This window comes from Lepus europaeus, chromosome X (genome assembly GCF_033115175.1).
Source record: "Lepus europaeus isolate LE1 chromosome X, mLepTim1.pri, whole genome shotgun sequence".
NCBI lineage: Eukaryota > Metazoa > Chordata > Mammalia > Lagomorpha > Leporidae > Lepus > Lepus europaeus.
Genome location: NC_084850.1, coordinates 44532137 through 44546105, shown reverse-complemented (window position 1 = coordinate 44546105; position 13969 = coordinate 44532137). Strand labels below are relative to the sequence as shown.

The 13969-nt window shown below is 49.8% G+C and overlaps 1 protein-coding gene across 2 annotated transcripts in view; it reads left to right on the top strand.

Moving 5' to 3' along the window:
* The first annotated feature begins 928 nt into the window (after nucleotides 1–928).
* The window catches only part of LOC133753677 (glycine receptor subunit alpha-4), a 25693-nt gene continuing 12652 nt past the window's right edge, over nucleotides 929–13969 (top strand). The window contains exons 1-7 of one of the 2 annotated variants that reach the window (XM_062184364.1): nucleotides 929–999; nucleotides 4352–4482; nucleotides 4742–4809; nucleotides 5464–5687; nucleotides 5824–5906; nucleotides 7326–7466; nucleotides 13041–13255. In XM_062184364.1, the coding sequence (XP_062040348.1) occupies nucleotides 929–999; nucleotides 4352–4482; nucleotides 4742–4809; nucleotides 5464–5687; nucleotides 5824–5906; nucleotides 7326–7466; nucleotides 13041–13255 (933 nt within the window). Of the gene's footprint in view, nucleotides 1000–4351; nucleotides 4483–4741; nucleotides 4810–5463; nucleotides 5688–5823; nucleotides 5907–7325; nucleotides 7467–13040; nucleotides 13256–13969 lie in introns of those variants that run through there. The other variant, XM_062184365.1, reaches the window with a different exon arrangement.

Here is a 13969-nt window from a genome sequence, read left to right as displayed (position 1 = left end):
CGGGCAGGGGAAAGAACGCACAAGCACCCGCTGAAGGGGTTGGGGCAGGCACATAGGGCCACATCTGAGGAGGGCTCCAAAGTTCCTCATAGTCTGTGCCTCCACCTATATAGAGGATTGGGGGAAAGCCACCCCCGCCCTCAGCCTCCTTCTCGCCTCCTCTGGGACCTGAAGCTGTGAGCTTGAGAACACCCAATGGCTCCACCTAAACCCTCTCAGACCCTTCCCGCCCCCCTGAAAACATCATACAGACTTTCTCGTGCAGCCCCGGCTTGACTCCAGGCTGAAAGAAAAGCTGTTGTGGGGGTGGGGCGGGGGGGGGTGGGGAGCAGGCTGCCTGCTTGCACTCTTCCAGCTGGAGAGTTAGAGGCTGGCCAGGGCACCTCTGCCTCTCCGGGGGATCAGCAGCGGCGGCAGCCCAGGCTCCTCCCCGGCACGCGGCCACTGCTCTGAACCCCCCTCCAGCTGCTGGCGACTGTGCCTTTAAATTGCTGCTTTCGGAGGGTGCATGCAGGGGGGAGGTGGGAGGGAGGGAAACATCTTCTACCGGTCTCCCTCCTCCCTCCCCTCCAAGACTCTCCAGGCAGGGTTTGGAGAGTGATTGCTGCCCAAAGAGAACCTTTGCTGGCATGCTGGCCGGCAGGCTGAGGCCCCTTCCAGAGCCCAGAGCGAGCCCAGGCAGGAGCCAGGAGGGTTGTCTGTGTCAAGATCATTTCCAGGGGACTAGTTCTGGCCCGTGACCGATAAAGACAGGGCAGAGGAGAAGAGGCAGAAGAGGAAAAAGACCACAACTCCTAGCCCAGCCCCACGGGCTCCTTGCAAGCAGCCCAAGTTGGAGGAAGGCGCCGTTCTCTGGGCATTCCCACAGGGATATCCCCTCTCACCTTGGCAGCCAGGCTGAGAAAGGGCGCCAAGGTGGCCCGCGGAAATGACAACTCTTGGTCCTGCAAACCTCTCCTTCCTTCTCCTCTGGATCCTGCCAGGGCAGATCCTCCTCAGGTGAGCTGAGTGCGGGGGAGAAGGAGGTGCATGCAAACTCTGGCGAGGGGCAGCCAGGGCAGCTGGCAGTTTCCTCTAACTTTGCCAAAAGTCCACAGTCTGGAGGGTTCCAGGGGAGGACACATCCAGCCCCAATCAGGATGCAGTAGCTTTTCTGAAACGTCAAGGCCCCGGTGCTGGTGGGAAGGCTTCTGCATGAGGGGCGTTTCCTGGTCCTGGGCAGAGATTAGGTCGCTGAGCCCCAGGATGGAGACCAGCTGTCCTGCCATCCAAGCCTGGCTCCCGACATGCTGGACCACGCACGGCCCAGATCCCTAAAAATGACAGCAACTTCTGTCAGCTGCCTGTGCAAGGGGCTTCATGGAGCGGGGTCTCGCCCCAAGACCACAGCAGGGTGAGGCTGGGCTCCTCATGCCCTGGCCCTCTGCAGTTACCCTGCCCCCTGTGCACATGGCTGCTCACTGTCGTTCCAGCAGCACCGAGTAGCACTAATTTCCTGGGCTTGCAGGCAAGATATGTTTGGGAGTCCTTAGAAATGTCCTCTTTCCCGGCGACTGCCCTGTTTTCAGTAAACCAGAAGCCAGTCTAGGTTGGCAGGGTGAGCTGAGCAGGAAAGATTTGTGGTTTGTGCTGAACTGGTCATAAGAGGGGTGCCTCTCGAGGTGCAGGGGGTGAGTGCCCACTGCAGCATCCTCTTCTTCCTCTTCCTCCAAGGAGCACCCCAGAACTGCTTCCTCTGTGGAACCTCCTGCCCCAGTGATAGGAGATACATTGGCCGGCAGGTAGACAAGGATGTGGGGCAGAGCAGTAAACATCTTAAGAGGGCAGAGCAGCTCAGAATGCAAAGGCAGCTTAGCTGGAGTTGACAGGAGGGCTCTAGCAGAAAACAGTACCCTGCTGGCCCTTGCAGGCTCTCCTGGAGGGGAGGCTGCCCCACGGCTCCAGCTCCAGTGGCTGTGTTCCCACTCATGCTTGGAGTCCATAAGCAATTAGAGCAAGATGGGCCCTCAGAGTCTTGGGTCCAAGTCCTTTGCTTTATTCATGGAAACTAAGGCCTAGGGAAGGGGGGTGGTGACTTGTCCAAGGTCACATAGGTGCCCATCGGCTGAATCAGCGTTCCCCCCACCCCACCCAGGCCATTACCTGAGAAGGACAGTCAGCAGTGTGTCTTTCTGGGTCTTGCCAGTGTATGGGACTTTCCAGGAATGAAAGGGAGGAAGGAGTGGCTGCACACAGTGACTCTGCTTTCAGAAGAGGGGGCTGCAACAGGGGTTGAGGCTGTAGACAGCTGGGCCTGAAGTCTGGCCCAGGGTGCTAGGACTGGGGCTAGTGGAGGGGTGACCTGAAAGTGGGGCTAAGGATGGTGGGGAGGGTCCAGTTGCTCCATGTGCCGGGCCATGAGGCCTCCCAGCAGGCTGACGGCAGATGGCCAGCAGCAGCAGCAGTCTCAGCAGCACCTGGCCAGCGTGGACATCCTGCGGTGAAGCCACAGACTTCTGCTCACTCCAGCACCACTCTAGCCTCTTTGGATTTGCACAGCCTGCTTAGGCCACCTGCTTTGACTGGCCCTACTGGAGGCAGGGGGCGATGGGGATGAGGGGTAGGGAGGGCAGACAGAGTGGCCTCTGTCCCCAGGGTAAAGACTTCCTCCTGCTTGGGACATTCAAGAAGGCAGGACTCTGGGCGGTCAGAGCGGGGCTGCCACTGACCTTCCTGCATCCTGTATTGTGGTCCACAGATTTAGTTTTGAAGTCAATAGCTCTGGTTCAAATCTTGGCTTTACCATTCACTCCACCTCACTGATCAGCCACCAGCCCTCTGGATCTGTGGGTTCCACCTCCCCAGATTCTGCCAACCACAGATGGGAAATATTTGAAAAAAAAAAACAATTTGCATCTGTACTGAAGCTGCCTAGAGTTGTTTTCCTTGTCATTATTCCCTAAGCAGTACAGTATAGTGTATTTGGAACGATAGGCAATCTAGAACTGATTTAAAGTGTACAAGAGGATGTGTTTAGGTTCTATGCAAATATTCCACCATTTTATATAAGGGACTTGAATATCCATGGATCTTGGTATCCTTAGGGGTCCTGGAACCAACCCCCTGTGGATGCTGAGGCATGACTGCAATAAGGATGGTCACAGAAGACTGATGTGAGAACGTATCTAGATGAGGTGTGTAACATCTTCCATAGGGCGCCTTAGCTATTTTTACTATGTTATCCGTCACTGGCTGGTACACGGATTTACTGAGAAAAAGGAGCTCACTGGCTCCAAGCAGACTAGCACCCAAAAGGACAGCAGTGAGTTTGCCACCCAATCGCACAGCACAGCAGCAGCAGTGGAGGAACTGGCTGTAGTGCCTGACACACTGATGACAGCATGATGGAGCAGGAAGCACCTGGCCCTGAGCTGTGTCCCTGCACCCAAGCCTCTGCTGAGATCCTGATCCCTAGTCTCTCTGTTGGCAGATAAGCTGGTAAGCAGGCAAGTACAAAGTGCTTTGCTGCTGTTAGGGGAGTGGCTTGTAGAGAAGAGGGCTGGCGTTCAGGCTAGGCCAAAGCACCTTGATCCCTTCCCCAAAACCAAGCTGTTAGGGCGGACAATGGAATTTGACCTTCTCAACATTACCTTGCCAGGAAGCATGCCCACACTACTAGAATCCAGATTCCCACCATGGTTCTCAAAGCAAGTTCACCTGCCTACAGCAGCCACCTCCCTGAACTAAAACATAGCTCCAACCATCACTTCCTGAAACCAAGCCTCCCCGCACAGATATCTTCCTGGATTCTGAGCAGCCCGGCATGAAGCCCAAGCGTCAGAAACCAAGTCGTCTTCTTGGGACCTTCCCATCCCTGGCGAAGCCAGATGGGCAAAACTTTGCAGTGGCCATATGATCTCCAGGGAGACACTGTTCTTTGAGCGCTTTCAAAAACCCTTCAGGAAGAGAACACTGGCTGAGGTAGACCAGGGTTTGAACTGTGACCTTGTCACTCGCTAACACTAAGACTTTGGAAAAGTCACTCCTTTTGAAGCCTCACTTTTCTTAGCTGTAAAGTGGAAATAATAGTCCTCACCTCTTCCCCCCTCCCCTCATCTCACTGAGAGTGGTGAAAGGAAAAGTATACAATCTATGAAAGCTGCTTTCTAGGACTAGCTGGTGAGCTGTCATGTGGGCTTATGGCTATTTCTGGTCTCTTCATTTGGCAAGAGGGTACCCGAGACCCACCTCACCTATCCTACCTGATGGGGAGAGCAGCCAGAGGCAGGGGGTGGGGAGGACAAGAATGGATAGAGTCTGTGATAACTGAAGAATACAACTGGTCTCTGACTTCTTTATCTCTCCTGTCCAGGGTGGCCTTGGCGAAAGATGATGTCAAATCTGGGAGCAAGGGGCCCCAGCCCATGTCACCTTCTGATTTCTTGGACAAGCTTATGGGGCGCACATCTGGTTACGATGCCAGGATTCGGCCCAATTTTAAAGGTAGGAAACATAGATCCTATAAAACTCCCTCCCTCCCCATCACTTCTGATGGCATACTACCCAGCCAGTCCGTGTGCCCTGCCCAAGGAAAGGAGGCTGGGAGCCCATGCTAGTTCTGCCAGCTGAGAAGGAGCATCCCCACACTGTTGCCCAGGAGCTCCTGCCAGGAGTGCCCTGGTACAAAGCTCCAGGAGGAAGTCCTGGACCCTGCTCCAAGTCTGGAATGCCCTGCCAATGGGCTGTGCTTTGCTACCCTCAGGCCCACCTGTGAACGTGACCTGCAACATCTTCATCAACAGTTTCGGCTCCGTCACTGAGACCACTATGGTAAGGGGGTCTCCCTGTTCCCTGCTCCCAATCTAGTGTGAATGGGAGAAGCCCACCCGAGAGCAGACGTTTCCTGCCTCCTCCATCCTTTCTCTGTTACATGATCGTGCCTAAAGCCATGGGATATCCAAGGTTGGTCATTAGGAGGGCAGTTTTCCCTATCGCTGCATTTCCGTGACTAAAGACCGCCTCGCCTAAGCAGCAGGTGTTCAGTAGTTTGGTGCAGAGCACACACCTCGGAACCAGACAAACCTTGATTCCAATCCTGACTCTACCATCTAATAGCTGTACTGACTTAGGCAGATTACTAAAAATCTCTCTTCATCTCGGTTTCTCATCTATAAAGTGGAGATAGTCACAGCACCTTCCTCACAAGGTTGGTGTGAGATTTAGGTGACAGGATGCATACAGATAAAGCACTTACCAAAAAGCCTGGCACACAGTAAGTGTTTAAGTAACTAAGTGTTTAAGTAAGCCTTTTCCCCACCTGGCTTTGCCATTATCAGCCTAAGGCAGGTTCTTTCTCCAGTGGAAACTGACCACTGGCCCTGAGGTGTGGCCCCAGCGCTTCCTCCTGCTCTTCCTCCCACGTAGGCTTGTTGGGCCCCTGTGACTCACATGGCCTCTGATGGGCCCATCTCTGCATCCTTCCAGGACTACAGGGTGAATGTCTTCTTGCGGCAGCAGTGGAATGACCCACGTCTGGCCTACAGAGAATATCCTGATGACTCTCTGGACCTTGATCCTTCCATGCTGGACTCTATCTGGAAGCCAGATCTGTTCTTCGCCAATGAGAAAGGGGCCAACTTCCATGAGGTGACCACAGACAACAAGTTACTGCGCATCTTCAAGAATGGGAATGTGCTCTACAGCATCAGGTGCACCTGATGGATGGCTGGGAGAATGTGTGTCAAGGGAAAGAAGCTAAACGGATAAGGGGCAGGAGGGGGATTCCCCTGTACTGTGTTAGAGCCCAGGAAGCCGACATAATGTCTTTCTTCCTGTCTCTAACAGATTGACCCTCATTTTGTCCTGCCCAATGGACCTCAAGAACTTCCCGATGGACATCCAGACCTGCACGATGCAGCTGGAGAGCTGTAAGTGTTTCTAAGAGAGTCACACTTCAATGCCTGGAATAGCAGCCAGTTCACCCCATTCCACGATATTCCAGACTAGGGAGGGACTTATCCAAGCCCATGCAGTCCATTCTTGGCCCAAATGAAATAGAAGCCAGGGAGCCCTAACAGTCCAATGTGCTTTTCATCCCAGTACTATTTGCTGCTCTGGCTGTTCCACAGGGCCAGGGAGTGGGAAGGCCCCAGCATTATGTACAAAAGTGCCTATGCTGGTTGCTGGGGAGATTTGAGGGCACTTCCTTTGCCCAAAAGTATGCTCCTTATCACAGGGTCTGAAGCAGTTCTACCTTGATGCCCATCCCAAGACCTTGAAGATGCCTATAAAAATTGCATTGTAGGCAGAGTGGGAGAGTACTCTTTGGACCATGCTTTTTCCATCTCCACAGAGGGCCTTTGTGAGAGGTTGGGGAGAACAGTTCCAGGAAAAGACAGTGCTCATCCTTGGCAGGGACACCAGCCTGCACAGCTGCCCAAAGAAGCATGGCAAGGGTGAAACATCCCTCATTTCCGCTCCTTCCCCATCTCGTAGATGAGGTGAGACTGTGGGATCAGGAGACACCCATCTGGTCCTCCGAGAAGAAGGCGTATAAGCCACTTTCACATCCAGGTTCTCATTACCCCTTCACAACAACTCTGAAAAATGGGTAGAGCAACTACAGTTATCCCCATTTAAAAGAAAAGGAAGTTTCCCAAAGTCACACAGTTACTCTGGGCCAGAGTCCTACACTGGGTATCTCTGAGCTCGGTGCTCTGCTCCCATTTCTACCAGACCTGTGTGAATATGGCCTTATATGTGGCCTGAACCTTCATTAACTGCTAGCTAACCGTGAACAACTTGGCATGCTCAGCTATTAGCTCTCCATTTGCCCCAATTTAAGGCTCTGGCTAGGAGTCTGTGGTATGTACATTGTCCCATGCATGACTGGCAGAATATAAATAGCTCTCTCCTCCCTGAGGTGAAGTGGCAGAAGTCCTGGCTCTGAGGCTGGCTCAGCTCAAGACATGTGTTCAGTACACATGCTTAATCCCCTGGGCATGAGATAAGGCAGGAGGTTCCCAGCTGGGGTCCTTGACATCTTTCCAATCCTATTGACCTGCATTCTAGATCTGCCAGAATAATTTTTCTTTGGACCTTTCTCAAGCTTGAGAAATGGGTAGTAAAGGCGCCTGAAATCTTGCTGATTTACCCAGTTCGGATGGGTGCGTGGGATAACTGCCCAAGTACCAGCTTCAGAAAAGTTTCCCTTTCCAATATGAGCATGAAGTTCCTAAAGCGCAGGTCTTACTCCTCATCTGTTCTCTCCTGCTAGTTCTAGCCCTACCTCTGCCTTCACCCATCATTCACACTCTGAGGCCCTCTGCCATTTCTTCCACTTGTAGTTGGCTACACCATGAATGATCTCGTGTTTGAGTGGCTAGAAGATGCTCCTGCTGTCCAAGTGGCTGAGGGGCTGACCCTGCCCCAGTTCATCTTGCGAGATGAGAAGGATCTAGGCTATTGTACCAAGCACTACAACACAGGTAAGAAAGAGGCTGTTTACTGGCTGTGAGCCACAGAAGGCCTCCAGGGGACAAGGTGGCCAGCCTCTCTTGAAGGCCCAATCTAGGCTAGATACGGTGTTAAGTGCTTTGTATACTTTAACTCTTTGTGGTAGCAATTATCAACATGGCTTTTCAGTAAAGGAAAACTGAAGTTCTAAGAGGTTAAATGAATTGTCCAAGCTATATGGATAGCAAATAGCATGTTTTGAACTCAAATCCAGATACATCTAACTCCATCCCCATGATGTGCTGCAGAGCCAATGGGCCTATGACACTGAGTGGCAAGGGTGTTCCACTTTGCCTGTGGCTAACTTTGTGTGAAAGCTGGGGAACTTCCATTTGGAAGCAGTTAATGGCCATCTTGAACTCAGAGTGAATAGGCCACAGCTGCCACTGCTGCCACCCGCCTCCAGCTCTCCTAAATTGACTTGGTTTCTCAGGTATAAAATATGGGCAAGGGGCTGGTGCTGTGGCATAGTGGGTAAAGCCACTGCTTGCAGCGCCAGCATCCCATGGGGGGTGCCAGCTTTAAATCCCAGCTGCTCCACTTCCCATCCAACTTCCTGTTAATGGTCTGGGAAAGCAGCAGAAGATGGTCCAGGTACTTGGGCCCCTGCACACACATGGGAGACCCAAATGAAGCTCTTGGCTCCTGGCTTTGGCCTGGCCCATCCCTAGATATTGCAGCCATTTGGGGAGTGAATCAGCAGATGGTGTGTGTGTGTGTGTGTGTATCTCCCTCTCTATAACTCTGTCTTTCAAATAAAAAAATAGGTAAACAAGTGGACAGAGGCTGCTTTTCCAGCCTGAGTATTTGCCTTTTGAATCTTCCTTGAGCGTTGCTGTTTTCTTTTTTTTTAACTTTTATTTAATGAATATAAATTTCCAAAGTACAGCTTATGGATTATAATGGCTCCCCCCCCATAACTTCCCTCCCACCCGCAACCCTCCCCTTTCCTGCTCCCTCTCCCCTTCCATTCACATCAAGATTCATTTTCAATTCTCTTTATATACAGAAGATCAGTTTAGTATATATTAAGTAAAGATTTCAACAGTTTGCCCCCACATAGCAACACACAGTGAAAAATACTGTTGGAATACTAGTTATAGCATTAAATAACAGTGTACAGCACATTAAAAACAGAGATCCTACATGATATTTTTTAAAAATTGATTAATTTTCTATGCAATTTCCAATTTAACACCAGGTTTTTTTTTCATATTCAATTCTTTATATACAGAAGATTGATTCAGTATATACTAAGTAAAGATTTCATCAGTTTGCACCCACACAGAAACACAAAGTGTAAAAATACTGTTTGAATACTAGTTATAGCATTAATTCACATTGAACAACACCTTAAGGACAGAGATCCTACATGAGGAGTAAGTACACAGTGACTCCTGTTGTTGATTTAACAATTTGACACTCTTGTTTATGGCGTCAGTAATCTCCCTAGGGAGAGTTGCTGTTTTCTAACATCCCGGGAAACATGGCTCAAACCCTAAGATAGAGGCAACAGGCTGAAGAGGGTGACCCTGGACCCATCCTATAATATGCTGATATGCACTGAGTACATGAACATGCACATGTGCCCAGTGGACATGTATGTGCAAGTGTGTGGGGGAATGTTGGGGAGTAGAGAGAGGAACAGGTCACTGAGTTTTAAAAATGCAGTTGAGAACGGAAATTGGTATGCTCCTTATTGGTAAAAACTTGGCTATTTTTATGTAGATCAATGGCTTTCAAACTTTGGTGTGCCATATAGCCCCCTGGACTCTACTTCTCAGAGGTTCTAACCACATATACTTGGAGAGAGGCCCAGAAATCTATATTCTAACAAACATCTTGAGGATCCTGATGCATGTGATCCAGGGGACACAATTTGAGAAACTTTACTCAAGAAGCTTAAAACAAAAATTTCCCTAGTTGTTTATCTAGGAATACCACACCTTGGAATGCATTAATAAGGGAACATTCCAAAATATGACATTAGCTTTGGAACCAAGAGGGCTCCCGAATCACTGTTTTATACTAGCAAAAGCTTGGAACTATTCCAAGTATCCAGCTCTGGCCATTGTGGCTGTTTGGGGGAGTGAACCAGTGGACAGAAGATCTGTGTGTCTGTCTGTCTGTCTCTCCATCTCTCTCTCTCTCTCTCTCTCTCTCTCTCTCTCTCTCTCTCTCCCCCTCTCTCTCTCTCTCCTCTCTCTCTCTCTCTTTCTCTCACTGTGCCTTAAAAATATACATAAATGAAACAAAGAAAAAAACAAAGAAAAGAAAATATGGGTACCTAGTAGGGGCATGTCATGGCAGGAAACTGGGGGTGGGGTAAGGTGAGGTAGACTCAGGAAACAGCGGGAAGTCACAGGGTCACAGGGCTTTTCCAAGCCTGGGGTCACTGATGAAACGACTGGCCATAAGGAATCAGGTAGGCCTCATTAGCCTAAGTGTACGCTAGAATAAAATAACTATATGTACATCCTCTTGTTCTCACTTAGCTTACCCTAAGCCTCTGCTTCTGAACCAGTGTTTTCTTAGACTTGGGGCCATGCGAAGAGGATAAAAGAAAGGTGGTTGGCAGGAGTGGCAGAGCACCAGTCCATGCACCTGGGGCCAGCACACTTTGTTAGTGGAATCGAATGTCACTGCCTGACGCTCTTGGAGAACCTGCTGCCTGCTGTCCAGAGCTGCTCTCTGCCAGGCATTATTTCCAAATGTTTGATATATGGCTCTCCTCACTTGCTTAACACACAGGTAGCGTTCATCCCCAGTGAATTGTTGCTTTTTTAAAAAGATTTATTTATTTATTTTAAAGTCAGTGTTACACCAAGAGGAGAGGCAGAGAGAGAGATGTCTTCCATCTGCTGGTTCACTTGGTGATGGTGTCAATTGGCCGCAACGGATGGAGCTGCACCGATCTGAAGCCAGGAGCCAGGAGCTTCTTCTTCCGGGTCTTCCACATGGGTGCAGGGGCGCAAGGACTTGGGCCATCTTCTACTGCTTTCCCAGGCCATAGCAGAGAGTCAGATTGGAGGAGGAGCAGCCAGGACTAGAACCGGTGCCCATATGGGATGCCGGCGCTTTGCTACCAAGGCTTCTGGGGTACTAGCAAGCACAAGAAAGGCTGCTGAGAGCAGAATGAAGTCTAAACTAAAGCTTTTTTTCTTTTTTAAGATTGATTGATGTGAAAGGCAGAGTTACAGAGAGTGGGGAGGTGGCAGGGGTAGGGGAGAAAAAGATCTTCCATCCCCGCTGGTTCACTTGCTAAATGGTCACAACAGCCAGGGCTGGGCCAGGCTGAAGCCAGGAGCCTGGAACTCCATCAAGGTCTCCCATGTGGGTGATAGGGGCCCAAGGACTCAGACCATCCTTTGCTGCTGCTTTCCTAGGCACTTTAGCAGGGAGCTACATCAGATGTGGAGCAGCTGAGACTGGAACCCATGTTCACATGGGATGCCGGTGTTGCAGGCAATGGCTGAACCCAGAGAGTCACAACACCAGTCCCTAAACTAATGCTTTAGTAACTGCTACCTTTGTGTGCAACCCCTGAAAAACATTATCCCTTTTAATTTTTCCAATAGCCCAGTGATGGTGTCAATATTGGTTTTGTTCTGTTTTGCAGACAAGTGAAGTAAAGCTCAAAAGGCTTGAGTGTTTTGCCCAGGGTCACGTAGCTAATAAGTGGAAAGTTTAGGAATCATATGCAGGCAGTCTTTGACTCTGAAACTCTCCTGCTCTTTATCTTCTTGTGATGTCACTAACTACAAAGGCCTTCTGCTGGAAATGAAAGTGCTGCCAGGTACTTCAAAAAGTTCATGGAAAATGGAATTCAAAGATAAAGTTATTTTGGTACAAAAAAATTAAAACCCATACATAGCTTTCCATAATACTTTTTTCTATGAACTTTTTGAAGACTCCTTCATATGCATGGATTTCAAAAATTTTGCACCCAAATACACTTGTCTGTTTTTTAAGATTTATTTATTTATTTGAAAGGCAGAGTGACAGAGTGGAAGAGACAGAGAAAGAGATCGTCTGTCCATTGGTTTACTCCCTAAATGGCCACAACAGCCAGGGCTGAGCCAGGCTGAAGTCAGGAGCCAGGAGCTTCTTCCAGGTCTCCCACAAGGGTGGCAGGGGCCCAAGGACTTGGCCCAGCTTCTACTGCTTTCCCAGGTACGTTGTTAGAGAGCTGGATTGGGAGTGGAGCAGCCAGTACTTGAATCAGCACTCTGATATGGATGCTGGTGTCAAGGTGGTAGCTTACCCTGCTATGCCACAATTCTGGCCCCTAAACTTTTTTAAAAAATTTATTTTGAGGCTGGCACTGTGGCATAAAAGGTTAAGCCTCCACCTGCAGTGTCGGTATCCCATATGGGCGCTGGTTCTAGTCCCAGCTGCTCCTCTTCTGATCCAGCTCTCTGCTCTGGCCTGGGATAGCAGTAGAAGATGGACCAAGTCCTTGGGCCTCTGCACCCATGTGGGAGACCCAGAAAAAGCTCCTGGATCCTGGATTTGGCCTGATCCAGCCCCAACCATTGGGGCCATTTGCGGAGTGAACCAGCAGATAGAAGATCTCTCTCTCCCTCTCTCTCCCTCTCTCTCTCTCTCTTCTCTCTCTCTCTCTCTCCATTTCTCTCTGTATCACTGCCTTTCAAATAAAAAAAATCGTTACAAAAACAAAACAAAATTTATTATTTGAATGGCATAATTAGAGAGAGAGAGAGAGATATTCCATCTACTGATTCACTCCCCAAATGGCCACAACTGCCAGGGCTGGATGAGGCCAAAGCCAGGAGCCAGGAGCCTTATCTGGGTCTGCCGCATGGGTAGCAGGGGCCCAAGGACTTGGGCCATCTTCCACTGTCTCCCCAGGCACATTACCAGAGAGCTAGATTAGAAGTGAAGTTGGGCCAGCGCTGTGGTGTAGCGGGTTAAGCCGCCACCTGCAATGCCAATATCCCATATGGGCGCTGGTTTGAGTCCCGGCTGCTCCACTTCCAATCCAGCTCTCTGCTATGGCCTGGGAAAGCAGTAGAAGATGGTCCAAGTCCTTGGGCCCCTGCACCCACATAGGAGACCCGGAAGAAGCTCCTGGCTCCTGGCTTCGGATCAGTGCAGCTCCAGCCGTTGTGGTCATCTGTGGAGTGAACCAGCAGATGGAAGCTCACTTGTTCTCTCTCTCTCTCTTTCTCTCTCTTCCCCTCCCTCCCTCTGCCTCTGCCTCTCTGTGGCTCTGCCTTTCAAATAAATAAATAAAAATCTTTTTTAAAATAATGCGGAGCAGCTGGGAATCTAACCACTGCTCATATGGGATGCCAATTTCACAGATGGTGGCTTAACCCACTGCACCACAACACTGGCTCCTAAACTTTTTAATTCCATTTTCCACAAACATTCTGAAGTCCCCTCATATACCTAGGGCCATTTTGAAACACTTATTGGCCTAGCTTAGGTGCACAGAGGCTGGGCAACAGAGATAGGGCTGCCCTAATCCTGACTCTCAGGCTGAGGACCTGCGGTCTGATACCTCACCTCTTTCCTTGCAGGGAAATTCACTTGCATCGAGGTGAAGTTTCACCTGGAACGGCAGATGGGCTACTATCTGATTCAGATGTATATCCCCAGCCTACTCATCGTCATCCTGTCCTGGGTCTCCTTCTGGATCAACATGGACGCTGCCCCTGCCCGTGTGGGGCTCGGCATCACCACCGTGCTCACCATGACCACCCAGAGCTCTGGCTCCCGGGCCTCTTTGCCTAAGGTGAAGAGACATGCAAGGAAACATGCTTGACATCAGGCTCTCCCCATCCCCCATTCATCCCATGCGCTCTTCTGCTCACTCTTTATCTTGGATTTAAGGTTGTGCAGAGTCATTGAGCAGGTGTTCCGCATTCTCTCCTCCCCAAAAATATATTGCCAATAACATTCCTAACATCACAAAGGCTGGGGTTAGGGATGATGTCTGACTAGGGAATGAGTAGAACAGGCTTAATTCCTTCCCTAAATACTGTATGTCCACAGTCTTGGAATAGGTCAAGAGAATACAGCCCAGAGAGGCAAAGTGACCTTCTCAAGGTCATCCCTCAGGGAAAACAACCAAGAAATACCAGGATTTTAAGCCAATTTCTGTCCTCTATGTCAGAAATCAGATACTATTAAAAAGAGCTCTAGAGACAGTGTCTGCTCTTTTGAAATGAGAAAGTTTTGAGGTAGCAAATGACGAAAGTCAGTAGAGACTGATCATCTGGGACCTGGTGAGGTTTTCATTATGCAGAAACATTTGTGCTGATGGGACTGGGCACGGTTCTCCCTGCCTCATAGCTTCAACTAGGGAATTCACAGGTCACTTCAAGGTCCTTATAGTCAGCAAAGCTCTAAGCAAATCATAGTGCAAGGTCATTAATTCATTCAATAAATACTTACTGAGCAGGTACTATGTACCAGGCACTGTATTTAGTGCTAGAGAAATGGGGGA